Here is a 23,153-nt window from a genome sequence, read left to right on the forward strand (position 1 = left end):
CCATCTGAACCATTTTTTTTTTAATATTGACTGTAGAGTGATGTTCCAATAGATTTACTTGATGTGGATAAAAATTCTGCTGTTGTCAGCTTTAGCAGCTGTGATTCTGAGGTGAGTAAAAAGTATCAAGAATTTTTCAGACACTTTTTCATTTCTATTATACCATTTTGAATAAAGCCTAATAAATGCTACTAAGGTTTAATGTTTCTTCAATCTGTTTTTCATAACCTTTCCCTCAAAATCTGTTTCAGCTCATTTCCCCTATTTTCAGATAATGCAGAAAACTGGGGTGTTGTCCTAGATTCTTTCCTTTCTCTGATCTGTTAAATCCAGTTAGTCACTATTTTTTGCCAGTCTATGTCCTTGGCTCCTATATCTGTACTCTGCTTCATTTCCACTTCTGTTAAGTTTTCAGGCCCTTACCATGTTTGTTTGAACTACTCATCTATCAGTTTTTCTATCTCCAGTATTGTCTCTCACCTCCAGGCTCTGCTGTACACCGCCACCAGAGAGGTCTTCCTAAAATGTAAATATCACCATGTCATTTTTTTTTCAAAACCTTTAAAGATTCCTTATTTCCTGCTGCATATAAGTCAGATTCCTCATTGTGGCATAACAGCTTTCCATGATTCAGCTCTTGATTACATCTCTAGTTGATCTCTTACCAGCTGCTACCTTCCCTCCCATGCACATTATTGCTGCCAAACTGAAGTTCTTAAAATTTCTTGAAAATGCTATATAGTTTCACACATTCCTACATTTGAACATGGTCTGTTTCTTCTGCTTGTTCTTTTTTACCATTTCTGGGCTTGTTGAATCTTGCTTAACCTTTATTTAGCAGACATTTGGTGGGTACTTACCATGTGTAAAGTATCTTGGATGAGATTGTATCAGAGCTTTTGGATATGCTTAATATATCACTTCTTTCTGTTCAGTACTAGCACACACTAGCAGTCCCAGAACTAAGTGTGGCTCCTGGAGAGAAGTTAGGGAAAATAAGGTCTGGAACGGTTGTTCTGGAGAAGGCAAGCTAGAGCAGGAGATGATGATTAGAGTTGGCAAGTCATTATACATATAAAAAAGGGAGGAATAGGGGCGCCTGGGTGGCTCAGTCAGTTGAGCCTCTGACTGTGACTCAGGTCATGATCTTGCGGTTTGTGAATTTGAGCCTCGAGTCCCAGAGCCTGCTTCGGATTCTGTCTCCCTCTCTCTCTGCCCCTCCCCCACTCACACTCTGTCTCTCTCTCTCTCCTTCAAAAATAAATAAACATTAAAAAAAATTTTTTTTGAAGGGAAGAATAAAAAGAGTAGATGAAGAACAAAGTTGATAGCTATATTAGGGAATAGTTTTTAATATAATTTTATAGTAAAGCTTTACTTTTAAGAGAGATTTTTCATAGTTGTATTATGTAGTGTGTATGGTTTGTCATCCCTGTTTGAGAATAAGAGATTTTATCAGGGGCGCCTGGGTGGCTCAGTCAGTTGAGCGTCTGACTTCGGCTCAGGTCATGATCTCACAGCTTGTGAGTTCGAGCCCCGCGTTGGGCTCTGTGCTGGCAGCTCAGAGCCTGGAGCCTGCTTGGGATTCTGTGTCTCCTTCTCTCTCTGCCCCTCCCCCACTTGTGCTGTGTGTGTGTCTCTCTCTCAAAAATGAATAAACATTTAAAAAAAAAGAGAGAGATTTTATCACAGTTGTATTATGCAATATGTGTGGTTTGTCATCCCTGTTTGAGAATAAAACATAAAAGATTAAAGCCTACATTTTTATTTTCATTCAAAAAATCAAGTTAATCTTAAAATCTTAATTCCTAAATTACTGTGAAAGATCAACCTATTTACATCATTACAGGATTCTTTGAAATGAGTATTTTATACTAATTTAAAACCCATTTTCTAGAAATGGCTTTAAAAAAAAAAAGCCTTAATATGGAGATTTCAAGTATATACACAAGTAGAGAGAATAGTATAATAACCTCAGTATACTCATTGTTCACTTCAACATACGGCCAGTCTTGTTTTATGCTCTCCTCTGTCTCCTATCCCAAACCTAATCCCAGACATTTCATGTATTTTAATCTTTATCATCTTATTCATAAATACTTAGGTATATAACATTTGTTTTTAACCACACGAAAGTATATTTATTTTCAGGTTGATTGATATTCTGTTTACTAAATTTAAATGATTTTAAATTAAAACGTTCAGATTTTCTTCTTGATATTAGCATCCTTTTTCTTCATTTACTTATTAAAAATAGGGAAATAGTAGTATATGAAAATTGCATACTAAGTATTTCATGTTGCTTTGTCTGGTTTTGCAATTCATAACCCAGATATATTTCTCTGTTTTTAGTAGTTTAATATTCAGTTTCCGGAAGTTATCATATTGGAAGTAACCTGTCTGATTTAATTCAACAAACATGTATTGAATGCTTACAGTATCATCTCAGGCACTGTGCTATTTGCTGGAAATACAGAGATATGATATTTCTTAGTCCTCTATAACTATTTGTGATAATCAAAGACATTCATGTTTTGTCTTTTAATAGTATAAACATTAGAAGTTTGTGCTGTCAGTTAAATTTTTAGAAAAATTAATATTTTAAAGTATTGTAGTGGCACCTGGGTGACTTAGTCATTTGAGCGACCTACTCTTGATTTTGGCTCAAGTCATGATCTCGTGGTTATGAGTTCAAGCTCTGTGTTGGGCTCTGCACTGACAGTGTGGAGCCTGCTTGGGATTCTCTCTCTCCTCTTCCTCTTCCCCTCCCCCCTCGCTTTCTCCCTCAAAATAAACATTAAAAAAATGTTATTGTAGAAACTCAGGATGGAAAGAGCATGAGCTTGTGTCTTAAAAGGTATTCATTTGGATTCTGATTTCTTTACTTATGAGCTTTTGGGAAAATTTCCTAACCTGAATGCTACAGTTTCTCCATCTGTAAAAACTTATTTAGTAAAAGTTCGCACAGGGTTGTTTGCAGGAATAAGAAAAAAGCACTTAGCACAGTGTCACCCACATGATATGTGCTTTATAAATGATAACCATTATTATTATTGATGATATTTTTATCATAAAAATGTGAGTTTATCCTTTGCCTTAACTTTGAATTTTTCCTAGTCAAATGACAACTTTCTTCTCGCCACTTATCGGTGCCAGGCAAATACCACAAGGCTGGAACTCAAGGTAAAAATGTTTGACATTACCTTTAATTGAAAGTTTGAATGTTTTTCCCCCTAGGTATATCTTGCAACGTATCATATCACTTCTTTGTATTGTTTTCTCCCTGAAATGAGTAATGACTGTTGGATGACCAGCTGGGTTTTAACTCAGCCCAAACCATTATCCCTGCTATTGGCACACAACCAATCACCTTCTCTAAAATTACCAATCCTGAATTTCTTCTTAGTGGAATTTGTTTTTCGAATTTTCTATTCTGGAAAGTTTCAAACGTACGGAAAAGTAATGACTTCAGCTTCAGTAGTCATCAACTCATGACATTCTTGTTTATACTATCACTGTCTATCCCAAAATATTCTGAAGCAAATACAAGATTTTTAAAAATTTCAGTTGTAAATATTTCAGTACATATGTCCAAAAGATAAGAACTATTTTTTAAAACATAACCACAATACTATTATAACACCTAAGAAAAATTAATAATTTCTTAGTTTCATCAAATATTTAGTATTTAGATTTCACTGAGTTTTTTTTTACAGTTTGTTTGATCCAGTCATGGTCCAGACAAGGTAATTTGGTTATTGAAGTATTTGAGCATTTGTCCTATATTTTCCTACCTTTTGGATTTTTCTGATTGTGTTCCAATAATGTCATGCATTACCATCTTTCTAAAAAAAATCTTTTAGTATTTTCTTCAGCAATTTAGTAATATAATCTCTTTCATAATTAAATACTGATTGTAGCACACAAATCTAATTTAGTTAATTAATTTGTGTGAGTTTTTAAAAATTATTTTTGATATATTTATGATCTAAAAAATTAAGGAATGGTTGTTTTGGAGAAGTGTTGTTGATGTTCAGAGATTCAGTCTGTGTTTTTCAAGAGAGATGTTATACAATAACTTTTTCACATCTAGTAGGAAGTTCCAGTTAAGTGTAGGTTTTTTTTCCCTAAACAATTTATTTTAGTCTGCATAAGTCCCCTTTTGTGTATTTTGAAAGAAAAATTGAAAACTGGAATAAATTTATTTCTGAAGGACTATACTTAAACATATTTTATGTAACCTAATTAAACATTTTAAATTACATATCCACTGAACAAGACTGTGCCAATAAATTGGGAAGTAGGCCTAAATAGATTAAAAAGCTATGTTCTTTTTTTTAAGTTGGATGCAATGATAGATGCAAGAAAACTACTGAAAAAGAAGAAAAAGGTGAAACTTATATGGTAAAACATACTATGAAACTACTGTAATAAAAATAATGCAGGGTATTTAAAAGGCCTAAATAAATAGGGAGTGCAATAAAATTGTATAGAACTAGAGCTTAACATACATTTACGGAAATTTAATGGATGACTTTTTTTTTTTTTGAGAGAAAGAGTGCAGGTGGGGGAGGGGCAGAGGAAGAGGGAGAGAGAAAACATTAAGCAGGCTTCACACCCACTGTAGAGCCCAATGCAGACCTTGATCTCACAACCATGAGACCATGACCTGAGCTGAAATCAAGAGTTGGACGTTTAACCAACTGAGCCACCCAGGTGCGCCTAATGCGTGACATTTTTATGTAGGGAAAAATTCTGTTAAATTACTATTTCTATTTAAAAATTGGTGTCAACACAACTGGTATATATCTGGAAGAAAATTAAGTGGATTCTTATCTTAATGCCATATATAAAAAATAAATATAGATGTATTAGGTACCTAATTATTTTCCAAAAGAAGGAAATGTAGTTATCTTTTAAGTAATGGGTGAATATCAGTAAAGCACAAAGACTACTACTACCTCTAACTTGTTATAAAAACAACTATTCAGTAAGGAAAATAGGCAGAGAATATGTTCTGTGCCTCAGTTCACACAAGAGGGAGTCAAAATAGCTAGCAAATATTAAAAGAAAATGTTCTAACTTACTGTTAGGGAAATTCAAATTAAAATAACAAAAAACATTTTCTGCTTATCTAACAGACTGGCAAAAAATTTTAAAAAGCAACATCACCATGTGGCAGGGATGAGAAAAAGACACTCTAAATCATAGCTGAAGGAAATAAAAATTGTTATAGCTGCTTTGGAAAAACAGGCAATAGTCCTATTTGGAGGAATCTATTTTCAGCAATAAAATCACAGTATTATACACACAGATATGTATTTAATTAACTGCAGTATTGCTTGTAGAAGCAGAGGAGTGGAACCAAAGTGAACATTCAATAATTGAATGGTTGAATAATTAGCTATTTATGCATCCATGGAATATAACACAGCTGCAATAAATAAGGCATTGATCTATTCCTGTTAACATGGAGTGAATTCCATGAAAAACAAGATGTGGATAAAATCCCTATATATGTAAATACATTTTATTTATATATGAATAAAGGTATGAAAAGAAACATACCTGTCTGGTATGATAGCGTATGCCACAGGAGAAAGCATGGGTGGGATAGGAGTGGGAGGGAGGTGATGGCATTAGGAAAGACAAAGATAAGGGGAAAATGTGACTATTAGAAATAAAAGAAAGATGTCTATGATATAAATAGAATTTCTTCATGTGAAATTATGATTTTGTTTTTGTACTTCTGCATAGAGAAATATATGAAGGTATGACTACCAAAATAGCAATCATGATCATTTCTGGGTGGTAGGATTTCAGGCGACTTGTATGTTCATCCTAATTTTTCTGTATTGCTTATATTTTTAATAATGAAAATGAATTTTTATATAATCAAAGCATTATGACTTTTTATTCTGGAAAAAATTATGTGCTAGTGTAAGCTTACCTTTAAAAAAGAAACCCTGAAATATAGCTGTATCAGATCTATTTTTTATTTCTTTTCTGTATTTTTATTTTTCATCTTTTTATTTTTCCTCTCTTTCCATTTAGAGCAATATTTGCAGTGTAACATTTGCAAAAGACCTTGCTTTAAACTTTTATTTCTCTTTCCCATTTAGGTAAAACATTGATTTCTGTCCCCCTCACATGCTAGGAAAAGTGTGAGTTAAAATATCAGCTAGCAGGTCACCTGGGTGGCTCAGTCAGTTGAGTATCCAACTCTTGATTTTGGCTCAGGTCATGATCTCATGGTTCATGGGATCGAGCATCGCATCAGGCTCTGCGCTGACAGTGTGGAGCCTGCTTGGGAGTCTCTCTCTCTCTCTCTCTCTCTCTCTCTCTCTCTCTCTCTCTCTCTCCCTCTCTCTCCCCCTCTCTCTCCCCTGCCTCCTCTCACTTGCATGCATGCTCTCCCTCTCTCTCAAGATAAATAAACATTAAAAATAAAATAAAATATAGCCAGGTTAGAGCTATGTTAAAATATAGCTATGGTTAGAGAACTACCATTGTAATACAAGAAGTACCACAGTCCATCTATGAATTTGAAGTGAGAGAAACGGAGATGGGGGGCAAGAGGGAGAAGCTGAACAGCTTTCCAACTCCTGAAAAATTAATTCTTCACAGTGTAATGAATTTTTATTTTCTGTTAAGTGTTTTGAATCCTCAGGAGGTCCAACCAGGTATATTTAAAATAACTCAAAAGAATTTCCTAATCTAAATATGTTATCATTAGATGGTGTATACTTCTGTATTTTCATAGAAAATCAAGAATTAAGTTCTTAGAAACTTTTTTTTCTGTCAGTAGATTCTTATATGTCAATATAAGCTGTCAATAGCTGTCAACAGCTTATATAGCTGTTACAGCTTATAGCTGTCAATAGCTATATGCTATAATACCCTTATTTATGAGAAAATGAAGTATTACATTTAAGTTTTAGTTATTTAAAAAACTCACTTATCCACCTCAACAAAATGTCTAAATTTTAACCATTTTTGATGTGAATCTTATGAACTATATTAGACACTTGTGGTTTTAGATGTGACGGGTTAGTATGTAAGAATGTACTTTTTTTGGAATGACACAGCACTACTAAGTGTAGACAGATCATCTAAAAATATGTGGTGGGGATAACTTTTATAGATAGATTAAGTTTGCTTTTGCCTGCCAAAGCTTTTTAAATTTTCCTTTACTCTAGTGGTAAAAAGTAATTGTTTAATAAAATGTCATTATTTCCTTCAGAATATTACAGAAGAGATTAAGGTCTAATTACTTGATTACTTGTGTTGAACATTTTAAAGATAACATTTATGTTATGTTGCTAGGTTATTCTTATTTTCTTTTCTTTTGTGTTTACTCAGATTCGTTCAATTGAAGGCCAGTATGGCACACTTCAAGCATATGTGACTCCAAGGATTCAACCCAAAACCTGTCAGGTCCGCCAATACCTTATCAAACCCCTTTCACTCCATCAAAGAACTCACTTTATTGATCATGACAGGTAGGACAAAGGAGGGAGCAGTTTATTTTTTAGCATATTACATGATACAGATAAACTTGCTTTTCATTTTATAGTATAAATCTGGTAGCTATTTGTACATTTTAAAAATTAAATATTTAAACACTGTGGATTCATATTTTTTAATATAAGATTTGTCTTCTTTTAAAGGCTGATTTAAGTTGGATTTTCCTATTTTCCTATTTTCTCATATATTACCATTCTGATCTCAGTAGAGTAACAGTTCTCTCTCCCAAATACCTGTTGTGAATAAATATTGTTTAGCATTTGAGTTCTCTGTGAACAGGATCTTATTATAATATTAACCTCAAAGGTTATATTTCCTTTCTCTTTCACCTCAGGGAATATTGGCAAATCAATTGGTTGTGATAGTCCCTGTTATTTCTGAGTTCCAGTCCAACTTAAGCATCTTCCTGTTGGTAGTTTTTCGCTTTCTTTCCTGAGATGAGAGACCATGAGCTTAAATGAAGGAGAAGGGAAAGAAATGAACAGTTACTGAATATTTTCCCTCTGCTGTATGTTGTACTAGATGCTTATGCATTGTCATTTAAGCCTTACAACAAGCAAGACAGGTAGTAAGTAATGTCCCCATTTTACAAATGAGAAATAGAGACTTGGAAAAGTAAGTAACTTGCTGATACAGGAAACAGTTATGATTGGAGGCTTAATTGAATATTAAAGCACAGATATAGGTAAGCATTCCTTTTTTTCCATGAGATTGAAAATTTTATTTATCTTATGGTTAATATTAATCTGAAGAAAATTTAATAGATACTTTTATATTTGTTTAACTACTATTACAAAATTCTGTTCATGTGTTGTATACATATAATACCTCATGTATTCCTACACACAAATGTGTACCTCCACTATTAAATTACAGACCCATGAATACACTGACTTTAACAGGCCAGTTCAGTTTTGCTGAAGTTCACTCCTGGGTGGTTTTTTGCCTGCCTGAAGTCCCTGAGAAACCTCCAGCAGGAGAATGTGTGACATTTTATTTTCAGAACACCTTCCTGGATACACAACTTGAAAGTACCTACAGGTAAATAAAACTTATTACTGGTTCAGGAATGTTTTTATGTAAATAGAGCTTCTAAATCCTATTTCCAACAATAACCAGTTAGAAAATAAATTATTTGAATGATTTGAAAAGACCCTATCAGAGTAGCAATAACAATAACAAAATATCCATATAAGATCTGCAGAAATATCTGTTATTAGAAATATGCAGAACTTACATGAAGAAAACTTTAAAATTTTATTGACATAAAAGACTTGATTAAATGGAGTAATATATTCAGTAGTCATCAATATGAAGACATAAACATGGCAGTACTTCCCCAAATTGATTCATTTATTCTAGTTTCAGTAAAAATTCCATTGAATTTCTTTAGGCAAAAATAGAATATGGCTCAGAACTTGAGAGTTTAGAACAGTACAGGGTTTTGAAGCTATCGTATTAAGGGTAGAGGTCATATTCTACACTCTTCTCAAGCTCCCAGTTGCACTCCTGCCCCTTTACTGTCACTGCTCATTCATTTCCAATAGGCTTCTATAATTTCTGTTTCTGAATATAGTAGAGGCTACATTTTCCTTCTCTTTTGTTCCTGTCTCTTGAATGTGAAATGACCTATTTCTTGGGTAAGGCTGATTTCTCTACATCTGCTCTTTGAGCTTATACCTGTCTCTCTGTCTAGGATTCTCTCCCTAAGCAGATTATTGAGGTATTCTACTTCTTGCTTCCTAGCTGAGACTTTACCATGCTAAATTCTGGAAATAGGAGTGAACACATAATTTTACCTCAGAATACAGCCTTTTGGGACCAAGAAGTATCCAGCAGTATAGCTGGTTTTGTTTTGTTTTGTTTTTGCATCAGTTCTGTTGAGGTTTTACTTTGCCTTCCAAGGGATCTTACATGTGTCTAAACCTGTAATAATGACTCCTGTTCTGAAGTACCACAGTAAACCTCACACTTTAATCAGAACAGACAATTCAACATGCCCCTGGCATATTCTGTATTATTATAATAGCATACCTTTGTATTTTCCCATTCTGTGTCCTTAAATATTCTTTCCTTAACATTCAAAACTCTACTTATCCTTCAAGGCTCAACTCAGTTGCTGTATTTTGAAGCCTTCCTTGAGGGGCGCCTGGGTGGCTCAGTCGGTTAAGCAGCCGACTTCGGCTCAGGTCATGATCTCTCAGTCTGTGAGTTCAAGCCCCACGTCGGGCTCTGTGCTGACCGCTCGGAGCCTGGAGCCTGTTTCAGATTCTGTGTCTCCCTCTCTCTCTGCCCCTCGCCCGTTCATGCTCTGTCTCTCTCTGTCTCAAAAAATAAATAAACGTTAAAAAAATTTTTATAAAAAAAAAGCCTTCCTTGAGATTCTCTTTTCTGTTCCCATAGTATTTTATTCTTACCTGTCTTAGGTATTTACTGTTATTTGTTTGAAGTATATAATAATTTTTATGTAAACTTGTTTCTTCAAATTAGACTTTAAGCTCTTCATGGGCAGAGTCAATTTCTTAATTATCTTTGTATGTTTCCTCCAAGTACCTACCACATGGCTTTGCTCAATGTTTTTTGGGTGCCTAAATAAAATACATTTATGTGGAGAAAGTATAGAAGCATGTGCTTTGGAGGCAAACATACTTAGGTTTGAATCATGGCTCTGTGACTCACCAACTATTTGACCTACCTGGATTATTTAACTCTCTGAGCTTCAGTTTTCTTTTTGGGGGGTCGGAAATAATAGCACTTTGTTGAGCTGTGATGATTAAAAGAAGATAAACCATGTGAGTCATTCTACAGTGCCAGGTACTGTTAAGTGTTTAAAATTAAATATCATCAGTTAAAATTAAATACTAGTGAAAATATCATTTTTAAAACATAATTGAAATCAATATAGTATGTAGGATTCACCTTTCTAGAAAAAAGAATTAGCATTTGTCTACAACTAGTAAATATAAACTATTGGTGTGTGTGAAAACCAAATAAAAAGCATTTAATACATGAAAGGTGGTATATGTATTAATTAGGAAATTTTATTATCATAAGAAGGAACCAAATACAAGAAGACTTAACCAAATAAAAAGAATTTATTAGCTCATATAACTTAAAAGTCTAGTAGTAATCTGCCTCAGGCAGAACAGGATTCCTGGCTTACCTGATATCATCAAAACTGTCTCTTTCCATTGCTCAGCTCTGTTTTTGTCTTTTTTTTGGCTTTTCAAATAAGTGCCATGTGGCTACCAGCAATTCCATCCAGTTTTCTATCTTTTCATCTATCCTAGAGCCTCTCTTTCTGAATAGTTCCAAATAAAAGCCCCAGGATTGAGTGTCAGTATAAAGCCATGAGGTTGGAATACACTGCTAAATGCTTCCTTCGAAAGTCCCACAAATGGGGATGAGGCCAGTGCCAGTGAGACTACAGTTGACCCTCAAGCAACACAGGTTTAAACTGCATGGGACCACTTATACATGGATTTTTTTTAATATATATATAAATACAGTACAGTATGGTAAATGTATTTTCTCTAATGATTTTCTTAGTAACATTTTCTTTTTTCTTATTTTACTTTAAGAATACAGTATATAATACATATAACATACAAAATATGTGTTGATGGACTGTTTATATTATTGGTAAGTCTTCTGGTCAGCTAGTTAAGTTTTTGAGGAGCCAAAAGTTCTGTGTGGATTTTTGAGTGTGCAGGGGTTCAGCACCTCAACCCCCACATTGTTCAAGGGTCAACTATATATGGATTGAGAAAGGTAAGAGAACAAAGAAATGGTTCTGTAAAGAAGATGAAGAGTCCTCTGTGCATAATAAGTGGCAATAAATGATGGGCATGGAAGAATGAAAGATATTACTCTTAGGTTTAATATCAGCTTTCTTTTGAGAACGAAGAATGTAGTCATGTTGTGATTTGTGTGATTACATCAAAGAAAATCATGTAAATAAGCAATTATAAATGCATTTTATATACATATGGGGTTAGTTGTTGGAAATTTTATTAGTGAAAGTAAAGAAAGATGCTTTAAGGAAGAACTTACAGGTAATTGTCATGTTTAAGAGGCATATATCTAACATCTTGTTTAGTTTCACAATTATGTTCAGAACTTGAATTTAATAATAAAAGTTTACACACTTAAATATGCTTTATATTAATAATGTGATATGTATATAAAGAGATCTAAAATCAAATGAATTTTAAAAACCAGCTCCTAGTCACAAAATATGTATTCACTGGACCTAATTACTATATTTTCTTCTAAAGCTGTTCTTTTAAAAATATATTAATTTTATAGGAAAGGAGAAGGAGTTTTTAAATCTGACAACATTTCTACTATATCAATCCTAAAAGATGTGCTCTCTAAAGAAGCTACAAAAAGGAAAATTAACCTCAACATATCGTATGGTAAAAAAAAAAAAAAAAAGAAAAAAATGAATTATTTTGGAGGGGTATTTTTGTTAACAGTAACAATGTTTCTGATCAAAGTGACTTACCTAATTGTGTCTGGATCAACTTCTTCTAGAGATAAATGAAGTATCAGTCAAACACACTTTAAAGCTAATCCACCCAAAACTGGAATACCAGTTGCTTTTGGCTAAGAAAGTGCAATTAATTGATGCTTTAAAAGTAAGTATGTATTTCGTGGATTCACAATCATTGTTTTATTGTGATGGGATTTCTAAAATTGTAAAGACTTTAAAGTTACACTGGATTGAATTTTGAACATTAAAGTGCTTCTGTTTTTAATTTTAAATAAGGAATTGCAGGTTCATGAAGGAAATACAAACTTTCTGATACCAGAATATCGCTGTATTCTAGAAGAGGCAGATCACCTACAGGAAGAATACAAAAAGCAACCTGCACATCTGGAAAGACTCTATGGTTAGTAAACTATTCTAGAAAACCTTGCCATATTCCTTTCCTACTGTTTACGAAGGATCATGTGAGAGAAAATGGGCAGAAAGATAAGCAAAGATTACAGCATTCATGAACCAGTGACAACTAGTTTATTGCATAAATTTTTTGTCAAATTAGTTTTCATATTTAATATTTTTACTGGGTAGAATGAAAGTAAAAAAGTGAAATAGGTGTAATGCAGTAAATTAATTTCTGTATATGAAGAAACCCGGTGTGAAGTGAATATAACCTATGAAGCATTAAAATGTAGGCTGTATTTCACACAAATAATTTTCAGGTTTTGTTGATACTATGAACTATACTATAAAATGCAGCATTTAGTATTTTTTTGGCAAAATGTAATAAATGATACATTGTGCTATAAATTTATAGTTCAAAACTCTTTTTGCTTTGGTGGTGACATGTTGGATATTTCACAAATTGTCTTGAAAAACAGTGAGAGCAAGAGGGAGATGTGAAGGAAAGGAGAGAAAGAGGAAGAATGGAACAGCTTAAGGAAAACTTCTTTTATTTTGCAATCTTTATGTAAGACCTATGTGTATAGCACACCTATTGATTTATAACATCTTTATTAATCAGGTGGGATATTTAATCCTTACAACAACTCTGCAAGATAGATGGTGTTATCTTCATTTTTTACATTTTCTTAAATTGAAATCTGAGACTAAAGAATTTGTTGTCACATTTGTAGTGGCAAAGCCTGCATTAGAACTTCCTCACCCCAAACTGCATGCTGTTTGCGCTATGCCAAATCTTTTAGAGTCAATTGGTATCATCTATCCACACTGATCTTAAGCCTGTCTAATGAATTTATTTTTTACCCTGGGACTTGCTCACAAACTATAACAATATCTAATATCTTAATATTTACAATATGGCAAACACATGAAGATGAGTGGTACAGAAAACCATCTCTTACCACCAGTTCCAAAATCCAGAAAGCTTTGAAAACTAAAGCTTGTTTCATAAATCATTTGGTAGCAAATTTGACTCGATCTGAATAATTTAATGACAAACCTTACTTAAACTGGCATGGGGTTATTTATAGTCATTTTTATTCCACTTAATGTGAATATTTATCTACATATTTTGTTGCAGAAACACTATTCTGTTTTGTTATCAGATGTTGCCACTTATTCCCCTTGGATATTATGCCATATATGGTATGTTCCTTTTATTATCTTTCTAAAATATAAAAAATTCTGAAACATGTCTTGGATAAATCCCAAGAATGGTCAATATATTGATGGAATGTTTTATTTCAAATACAGCTGTTAAAAACAGAATCTGTCTACACTATCTCAAAATGGCCAGCTTGGTGGGAAAAATAAACCACTTGTGATGTTATATATACCAAAAGCAATTCAGAACTGGCCAAGAGTTAATTATCTGAATTCAGTAGCTTTTAACCAGTTGTTAAGAGGATTATTAGCCAAATGATTTATGTTTTGAAACTTGCCTTAAAGTACCCCCAAATAAGGGCACCCCAAATAAAGTACCCCAAATAAGACGCTCAGGGGTTAAGCGTCTGACTCTTGATTTTGGCTCAGGTCACAATTTCACAGTTCATGAATTAGAGCCCCACTTCAGGCTCTGCACTGACAGCATGGAGCATGTTTGGGATTCTGTCTCTCCCTCTCTCTGCCCCTCCTCTACTTGCTTGATGGCTATCTCTCTCTCAAAATAAACTTTAAAAAGAAAATCCCCCAAATAAATATTGTTTATAGTATCAATCCCTTTAGCCTTGTATATTAAATAATACAATTATGAGTGCTTAGAGAATTTCAAGTAATAACTTACTTTCATTAAGTACTGTGTTAGAAATTAGTACTAATCAATGATAGGAAATTAACATTTTTCTTTATAGGCATGATCACCGATCTTTTCATAGATAAGTTCAAGTTCAAAGGCACCAATGTAAAAACCAAAGTACCTCTTTTACTGGAGATTCTGGACAGTTATGATCAAAATGCATTGATTGCTTTCTTTGAGGCTGCATGAAATATATAAACAAGGTAAAGTTCCAGAGTTGTCTTTTTAAACAAAGTATGTTAAAACAGAAATACAGGACATGCTAACTGTACACACTTTTATTTCAAATGCTTTTTAATATCATCTAAAAATATTTAAGATGTGACTTCTTTTAGTAGTGCTTCTATTTTGAGAAATGGAGCTTTTTAAAAATAAAGGAATTTTTATTTTAAAACAAGTGGAATGATTATAAGGAACGTTAATGAATTTTTTGCAAGTGGATGTTTTAACTTTTAAATTGAGAAATATTTGGAAAATAAAAATCTATTCAAATATATAACAAGCTACACACATGTATAAATTGCTTTAAAGTTTTCAAAATGTATTTACATACATTACTTCATCTGATCTTCACAATACATATTATTTTGTCAGGTCTATAAGAAAACCAATTCTCTGTGAGGTTAAGTGATAAAGAGGACATGCTGTTATTTGTAAAACTGGGACCACATTTCAAGTTATGTTGCCTGGCTTGTGTCCTGGTTACTGTATACATTGTTAACTAGTGGAAGTAACTTACCAATTATTTTTTCTAGGAGTTGAGATTGATTTGCAACTGATTTCACTTTTGCTAGGTAATGTTTTTATGACCCATGCTCAGTTTGTGAAATGCTTGAGTTGCCCCAGTGCTATAAATAGTGGCCAGGGAAATGAGCAGAGCTTGCACAGATTGAAGGGATCTTAATTTGATGTCCTGTAACCAGTAGAGCTGTACAAATGTACTATATGTGAATAGTGCAGAAATAGTGATGGCTTCTTAGATTTTCCTGTACTAGGATCCACTGATTACCTTTTTATCATATATGGAGGGAAATATGACTTTAAGGTTACAGAATACAGAAGTTTTATTCATTAATCTTAATTTACATTTTGTCATATTCAGGGAAATATTGTATTTAAAGGTTGTTTTAAAATGGCATAAAGATTATAATGGAGATAAGCTATTCTTTATGTTTTCAAGAAGGGCACATTCATGAATTTGTCAGAAAACAGTAATGCTTCTTAATCATATACCATTATATTTATTATATGCAAGCCTTGTATATTAAATTTGAAAATTTGTTAAAGTCACATATCACTGAGAGTTTTCTTTTAATAAGGTCATATTTTTATTATATTTAACCTTCATTTCTAAATGGAACAAATAATTATATCTAGGTCACTAGAATTTCACTGGTGCTTTTTGTTGGCTGCCACAGCTTGGCAAAATATTCATCAAAATCAGTGACTGTCTAGTTGAATTTCTTGTAGAACATTACTATTTTTTTATATATATGTTATATATATGATGTATTATATATATGTTATATATATGATGTATCATATATATGTATCATATATGATGTATCGTATGTATATATGATGCGTATCATATATATATATTTATTATATAGATATCAACAGTTCAAAGTGGCACCTTACTTAATTGCATCTTCATTAGGTAAATTAAAAAGCATGACTGAAGAAACACCTAAATGGTAAGATATTATAGTCTACCACTTGAGTGTCAGTTATTACGTTAGCAGCGGGTAAATGATTTATGCTCATTATATAATCATGAGAGCCGTATGACATGTAGACATTACTCCCAATTAATAGATAAGAAAACTGAGGATCAGAGACATTAAATAACTGGTCCACGACTACCAGGCCAGTAAGTGGCTGGGTCCGATTTTGGACTTTGGGAAACCAGGCAGGCTAACTGAAGGTTCCACAGCTAACGACTGGGGTGGCTCACTAATAACTGCTTAAGTTTAACTCAGTTTATCCAAGAGGCAGCCCTAGCCCAGAGCCCAGGGATCACTTAGTGGCCCAGTTTAAAGTCACCAGAAACTCGGGACCCGCCTCTTCGCTCCGCGCAGGCGTTTTCCCTCCCGCCGCCGTTCGGCGTTTCTCCGCCTCTGTTCCGTGGCCTTCGCGGCCGCCTTCATTTGCCTGCGACTGTGTCGCCCAGAGTGACGTCACGGGCGTCGGCCCTTTCCATTGGCTCATTTCAATAGTCGCGGGATACTTGAACTGCATGAACAGCCGCCGCTCCGGCGGGCTGCTCGCGACATCTCGGGGGCGTCTTTAGCCCTCCACGCCCGGCAGTTCCTGCCTACGCCTTTCTCAACTTACTTGGAACTCCGTGATCTCAAGCGGGCAGGCTGGCCCGGGCTGCGGCGGATTGCTACGGCTGGAGCGTTTCTTGTTGGGGTCGGCGGGACGGAGTACACGCCGCTAGGCGCCCCAGGCTGATTCCGCCGCGACCCCGGGAGCAGTGATGTTGGGCAGCTCCGCGCCGGGGCCTGCGTCCCGCGAGGCGGGCTCGGCGCTGCTAGCATTGCAGCATACGGAGCTCCAAGAGGACCAGGAGAACATCAACCCTGAGAAGGTGGCGCCCACCCAGCAGCCCCGCACTCGTGCCGGGCTGGCCGTACTCAAGGCTGGGAATCCGCGCGTTCCAGCACCGCAGCAGAGGCCCAAGACACGACGGGTAAAGAGATGAGCGGTATCTTCAGGAGGGTGGGCCGAGCGGGAGTTTTGCACGAGGTTTAGCAGGCCGAGGAGCGTGGCAAGAAAGCATCTTCCGAGCTTTTTTAAAGGGAGCCCTGGGTCTTGAGTCACCTTGATCCCTAGTTTTCTGGCGTGTGGGATGCCACTTAATAGCTTCTCCCCCATTGCTCTCTTCGCCAGCTGTTATGTTGCCTGTCTGCTGTTTATTGGGGATGTTTTTCTATAGATAATGGGGGTCAAACCAAACCCTAATCAAGTCCTACGTGTGTCCGCGCTTTTCTCGCCGCTTTAAACCCCAGGCCCTGCCCTAGTATCTGGACCTCCTTCCCTTCTCCAAATGGTTAAGATTACCTCAACTTTAAGAAAGGGTATAAAAAATACTTTGCTTTTAGTAAATTCCGCCATTTTGCCGCATTTGCTCGGTTGCTCCACCCTTGGGCGAAAGTAGTGAACCGACACCTCTTTGCCGGCTCTCCTAAACTTGTCATTTCTCAGCCTGCCCCTCCACCCATCTTGTGGCCTTGATTAGTTTTGTATCTTCCACTTAGTGTGACTCTTTTTATAACTTATGTAGGAATGCCTGTAACGAATTTGAACATCCCTTTCTTCAGCCACTCAAACTTTACCGCATGGACTTTGCCCCAGTTTAATTTCCTGAGTATTTGGGAGTAAAAAGCAGACACTGAGACCCATAAGGGGAAGAAACCAAAACTCCATTCAACAGGCTCAAAGCCAAATATTTATTTCTTTTTAGGTTGCACCTCTTAAGGATCTTCCTATAAATGATGAGCATGTCACTGTTCCTCCCTGGAAAGCAAACAGTAAACAGCCTGCATTTACCATTCATGTGGATGAAGCAGAAGAAGAGACTCAAAAGAGGCCAGCTGAACCTAAAAAAACGGAACATGAAAATGTCCTGGCTTTTAATTCAGCCATTACTTTATCTGGACCAAGAAAACCACTGGTACCTCTTGATTATCCAATGGATGGTAGTTTTGGTAAGTTTTAAAGAACATCTGTATCAAATCAATGTAATCGTAATTATTAAATACACTGGGGGAGCCTGGTTGGCTCACTGGATTGAACTTTTGACCCTTGATTTCGGCTCAGGCCATGATCCCAGGGTTGTGGGATCAAGTCCCACACTGGGCTCCCTGCTGAGCACGGAGCCTGCTTGAGATCCTTTCTCTCTGCCCCTCTCCCCGGGTCACTCCCGCACTCTAAAACAATAAATAATAATAATAATAATAATCTTTCTTTAAAAAACTAAAATATAGGCTGCATTAATGCTATTTTTTACTTTAAGACATTTTCTTACTTGATCCTTAGCACATTTATGAACTTGGTTTAATGTAACAAAATTTAGAAAGTGTGTGACTCATCTCAGATTTCACAGCTAATATGTTGACCTAGTGATCTATAAATCCTAATTGGGTATTCCTCCCTTCCCGTATACTGCCAGTCACATCAATTTAATTAGACCTGAAACACTTTAGTCTGACCCTGGAAATGTTTGCTTGCTTCCAGAGAATAGATTTCAGTTGTATTCATAAGACTCACTTTGTACATACCACTCAGTATTTGAAAAGGATGCAGCTTTCAATATTGTGATATCTAACATCTCTTATAGCTTTAAGGTAACATTTATTTTTGAGAGAGAAAGAGACAGCATGAGCAGGGAAGGGGCAGAGGGGGAGACTCCGAAGCAGCCTCAGGCTCTGAGCTGTCAGCACAGAGCCTGATGCAGGGCTTGAACGAATGGCGAGATCATAACCTGAACTGAAGTCGGATGCTTAACTAACTGACCCACCCAGGCACCTGTCTGTTACAGCTTTAAAATTTTGTTTCTGTAAATCCAGTCTGATACCAGAGAGGGACATTATTCTACTGTAAGTCAAGCATTGAACCATGGCTTTGCACTTAACCACATAAAAATAAAAGTAGCTGCTATAAAGACAGCTCTGCCAACAGTTTATGCAACTTCTTTACCATAGGTCTGCTGAGTCACTGGGCAACTCATTAAGTTTAGTCTCTAGTTCTACTGTGAGAAGTGGTCTAGAAATTGCAGGAAAAGCCTTTGGAAATAAAGTAATGTTTGTATTTTTATTTAAAATTTGCCACAAATTTTAACCTCAAAGTGAACCCTGAAGTGAAAAGAATAATTAATGATATTCTTTGCCTTAAAAGATAATTTAAAGTTACAGACATGAATTACTTGTTGATTGTAGTGTTAAATTGTTTGAACTGCTTGTAACAAACCTCATTTTCTCATTCATATACTCATAGAAGCACTGCTTAGTTATTGCCTAGATTGTACTTTGAGTATGTCAGACTTTGGGGTCTGCAAACTCTCAGGATAAATACTACGTAATATCTCCAGACTTTTTTGGATTTTAACTCAGTCCTAACAGAATCACTGTGCCATCTGCTCTTATTTCTCATGCAATATGAATATTAACATAGTACTTGATCTTCAAACTCATTTTCCTTTTAGTGGCCTATTAGTATTTTTTCTTATTGATTAAAACCAAGTGGAGAGAGGTACTAAAACCACAGTGAACTATTCTTTGTACTTTTTCATGAACAGCCCTTTTTAGTTGGATGAAATAAATGCTTTCATATGGGACTCCTTACAAGGGCAGTTTTGGCTATTAATTAGAAAATTAAACAATGAACTTAATCATACTTCTGTATTCTCCCAGAGTCACCACATACTATGGACATATCAATTGTATTAGACGATGAAAAGCCAATGAGTGTCAATGAAGTCCCAGACTACCATGAGGACATTCACACATACCTTAGGGAAATGGAGGTAACAGCTCTCTGAATCCAATTTTTATACGGTTTTACTCATTGTGGCAAAATGAAACTGAGAGGATGTTTTTAAGTTCCTTAACTGGTGGTGAATTAGTCTAATGTTATACTGATGTTTCTGGTATGTGGCATCTTTGTTAATGGTAGAATAATCTAATTGTAATTTTAACATTATACTAAGTAACTTTCTCAACAGGTTAAATGTAAGCCTAAAGTGGGTTACATGAAGAAACAGCCAGACATCACTAACAGTATGAGGGCTATCCTTGTGGACTGGTTAGTTGAAGTAGGAGAAGAATATAAACTACAGAATGAGACCCTGCATTTGGCTGTGAACTACATTGATAGGTTCCTTTCATCGATGTCTGTGTTGAGAGGAAAACTTCAGCTTGTGGGCACTGCTGCTATGCTGTTAGCCTCGTAAGTCCAACTTGGTTTGTTGGATTAAGTGATTGGTACCTTTCTGTGTAAGGAAGAGGTTGTGATTTTTAACACTGACATTTTAATATACACAAGGCAGAGTTGGAAACTACTTTAGGGGTAGCAGCATGAAACAGTGTGGAAACTAGTTGAGGATATTAATTTTCCCAGATCTAGATTCCAGGGTACCTTAAAGATGGAGACTGGCTACTTTTTAATACACTTGGACTAGATTACCAAATTTAAAAAAGTGTGGTTCCTTCCATCAAAAAGTGCTTTCTGGCATAAAATCATATCTTCTTAAGACATGGAAATTAAATTTAAAAACTAAAAATGTTTATTTTTCTAAGAATTTCCTAAATTTTCATTTACTTGAACTCTGGCATTGTTACCATCTTGGGAACTCTTAGGCCTCTTATTTGACTGCATTGGGACAGATATCCCATGAGTCCTGTATTGATTTGGGTCTTTCAGTTAGCATCTATCTAGTCTCTGCTGGTAATGGTCAAAATCAGTGGAAACAGGCAACTGGTGGAGTGTAGGTTTGGGACTCATTCCATGTATTCTGCTAAAGGGACTTCAGAATTAGATGAACAGCTTGCTTCTCTTTTGGAAAGACTGATTACTTAAAACTTCTTTCATTGTAGAAAGTTTGAAGAAATATACCCCCCAGAAGTAGCAGAGTTTGTGTACATTACAGATGATACCTATACCAAGAAACAAGTCCTGAGAATGGAGCATCTAGTTTTGAAAGTGCTTGCTTTTGACCTAGCTGCACCAACAGTAAATCAGTTTCTTACCCAATACTTTCTGCATCAGCAGTCTGCCAACTGCAAAGTTGAAAGTTTAGCAATGGTAAGTTCTTTTCATTTTGTTGAATGAAGATTCTTAGGTCACACAGTTTAATTACATAGCTTTGGTCAAGGGATTTAGTATTTAGGGGACAAATTAATGCTATAGTATAAAGAGAACCTACCATTGGTGAAAGGTAACATGAATTGGGAAAGTAACTAGGAGTAGTGGAATGAGGATTGAGTCTTGGGAAATGGTAGCCAGAAGAGTTTTAAAAATTTATTAAAAGAGGAAAAAATACAGGATGAATGAAGATGGAGCAAAACACTAAGATAATGGATAAGGGCTGTGACAATTTTTTTTCCTATGGTTGCCATAGAGCCAGTCTTCAAAACAGGAAAATATTAGGACAGAAGGCAAGGATTTGAGGTTTGAATTCTAGAGCTCTTGTGATCATAAAGTATATTTACATTTTCATTGCAGTTTTTGGGAGAATTAAGTTTGATAGATGCTGACCCATACCTAAAGTATTTGCCATCAGTTATTGCTGCAGCAGCCTTTCATTTAGCACTCTACACAGTCACAGGACAAAGCTGGGTATGTATTTCGATGTCTTCACACTTCTGCCTTGCAACTTAAATATTTGTGTCAGTTAAGTCAGATAATTGTCCTATACAAGAGATGGTGGGCTAGAGGTACTAACCTGGAAAAACTTCAAAAACTCTGCACTGTTTAAAGTGTCTTACCTGTTTTAGTAATGTATGTTTGTTAGGTAGAAAGCTTAGTTATTACTTGGATTTGAAAGGTGTGCTTAAAGGATCAGGCCATAGGACCTGCTGCTGGCAGGGAAAGTAGTAAAAATTGACCAAAGTCAGCATAAAAGATGGAATAATGACTTGAGAAAACTAGATTTCTTAGCTGGAGGTGTTAGCCCTGAAATTTAACAAAACTCCAGCTTAATGCCAACTACTAACTCATTGTGTTTGGTGTCTGTTCCTAAAAAAAACTCAGTGCTTCTCTACCCACTTGTCTGCAGCCTGAATCTTTAGTTCAAAAGACTGGATATACCTTGGAAAGTCTTAAGCCTTGCCTCATGGATCTTCACCAGACCTACCTCAGAGCACCACAGCACGCACAACAGTCAATAAGGGAAAAGTATAAAAGTTCAAAGTAAGAATTAACATGATACTAAAGAAGCTTGCTTTTCCAGGCTATTGCATGATTCTGGGACGCCTGACATTTTAACTTTATCAAAGGATTCACAAAACAGACACAGCCTCCCTAAGAAACTGTTCTCTTAGTAGGCCAGGTGTTCTGAGTATGCTGTAGTTACCCTTTCTGTCCTGCATTTGAGGGAAAAGAGGGGAGAGGAACGGGTATGTGTGCATGTTTTGTGGACCAGACAATGATTGTATAACCATTAACTCAATCAGCATACAAACAGCATTTTTGAGTTCCTAGTATATGTATCATTCCATGAGCCCCTTTACCCAATGAATATTTACAGTTTTTTTTTTCCCTACTTCCAGGTATCATGGTGTTTCTCTCCTCAACCCACCAGAGACACTAAATGTGTAACAGTGAAAGACTGCCTTTGCTTTCTAAGATGTAAATCACTCCAAGTATATGGTGTACAGTTTTTTCTAAGGTTTTAATCTTTACAATCATTTCTGAATACAGAAGTTAGGGTCAAAGTACAAATTATGGTATCTATTACTTTTTAAATGGTTTTAATTTGTATATCTTTTGTACATGTAACTATCTGAGATATTTGGCTAATTTTAAGTGGTTTAAAGTATTAATGATGCCAGCTGTCAGCACAATAAGAATAAGAATAAATGGATTTAGAAAATTTGGTTTTGTAAGTCAAATTTGATTTGACTACAGTATCACTCAGAAAAATTAATTTCATATACTATAGAAGGGGACTGGGAAGGCTTCTCTTGTGTAGGAAAACGGATAAAAGTTTGAGCATCCATTTTCCTAAGCCACTGGATCAATTTGGTGACTTGCGCATAATCCAAGCATATCTGGAATAAATCTGCTTATTTATCTGTTGTGATGATCCTGAGAATCTTTCAGCTCTTTGTACACACTATGAAAATGCTTTTTCATTCCTCATCAATTTTTACACTTTAC

The 23,153-nt window shown here is 35.4% G+C and overlaps 2 protein-coding genes and 1 long non-coding RNA gene across 5 annotated transcripts in view; 2 read left to right on the forward strand and 1 right to left on the reverse strand.

The window, feature by feature from the left end:
- Positions 1-15,560, forward strand: part of BBS7 (Bardet-Biedl syndrome 7) — a 37,233-nt gene extending 21,673 nt beyond the window's left edge. For 2 of the 3 annotated variants that reach the window (XM_025921680.2, XM_086704298.1), the window contains 8 exons: positions 37-111; positions 3,118-3,183; positions 7,363-7,502; positions 8,404-8,568; positions 11,836-11,945; positions 12,064-12,167; positions 12,299-12,422; positions 14,326-15,560. In XM_025921680.2, the coding sequence (XP_025777465.1) occupies positions 37-111; positions 3,118-3,183; positions 7,363-7,502; positions 8,404-8,568; positions 11,836-11,945; positions 12,064-12,167; positions 12,299-12,422; positions 14,326-14,459 (918 nt within the window). In that variant the 3' untranslated portion in view covers positions 14,460-15,560. The remainder of the gene's footprint in view (positions 1-36; positions 112-3,117; positions 3,184-7,362; positions 7,503-8,403; positions 8,569-11,835; positions 11,946-12,063; positions 12,168-12,298; positions 12,423-14,325) is intronic. The other variant, XM_086704299.1, reaches the window with a different exon arrangement.
- LOC147581784 (uncharacterized) lies at positions 7,502-14,492 on the reverse strand. The gene is made up of 3 exons (XR_015250252.1): positions 14,392-14,492; positions 10,223-10,291; positions 7,502-7,979 (listed from the first exon to the last, which is right to left on the reverse strand). It is a non-coding gene; the product is annotated as an uncharacterized LOC147581784 (long non-coding RNA).
- Positions 15,561-15,784: 224 nt separating the features above from the next.
- On the forward strand, positions 15,785-22,866 carry CCNA2 (cyclin A2). The gene is made up of 8 exons (XM_025921856.2): positions 15,785-16,965; positions 17,740-17,983; positions 19,688-19,800; positions 19,999-20,222; positions 20,870-21,077; positions 21,498-21,611; positions 22,051-22,184; positions 22,544-22,866. The coding sequence occupies exons 1-8, from the start codon at positions 16,753-16,755 to the stop codon at positions 22,590-22,592; spliced, it is 1,299 nt and encodes a 432-aa protein (XP_025777641.1). The 5' UTR covers positions 15,785-16,752; the 3' UTR covers positions 22,593-22,866.
- The last annotated feature ends 287 nt before the right edge of the window (positions 22,867-23,153 follow it).

This window comes from Puma concolor, chromosome B1 (assembly GCF_028749965.1).
Source record: "Puma concolor isolate L17-30 chromosome B1, mPumCon1.1.hap2, whole genome shotgun sequence".
In the NCBI taxonomy this organism is placed as follows: Eukaryota; Metazoa; Chordata; class Mammalia; order Carnivora; family Felidae; genus Puma; species Puma concolor.

Excerpts from the sequence above, each read along its gene's own strand:
- CCNA2 (XM_025921856.2), top strand. The coding sequence starts at position 16,753 with ATGTTGGGCAGCTCCGCGCCGGGGCCTGCGTCCCGCGAGGCGGGCTCG. Across the intron at positions 20,223-20,869 it reads GCTGCTATGCTGTTAGCCTC|AAAGTTTGAAGAAATATACC; the intron begins GTAAGTCCAACT and ends CTTTCATTGTAG. Across the intron at positions 21,612-22,050 it reads CAGTCACAGGACAAAGCTGG|CCTGAATCTTTAGTTCAAAA; the intron begins GTATGTATTTCG and ends ACTTGTCTGCAG.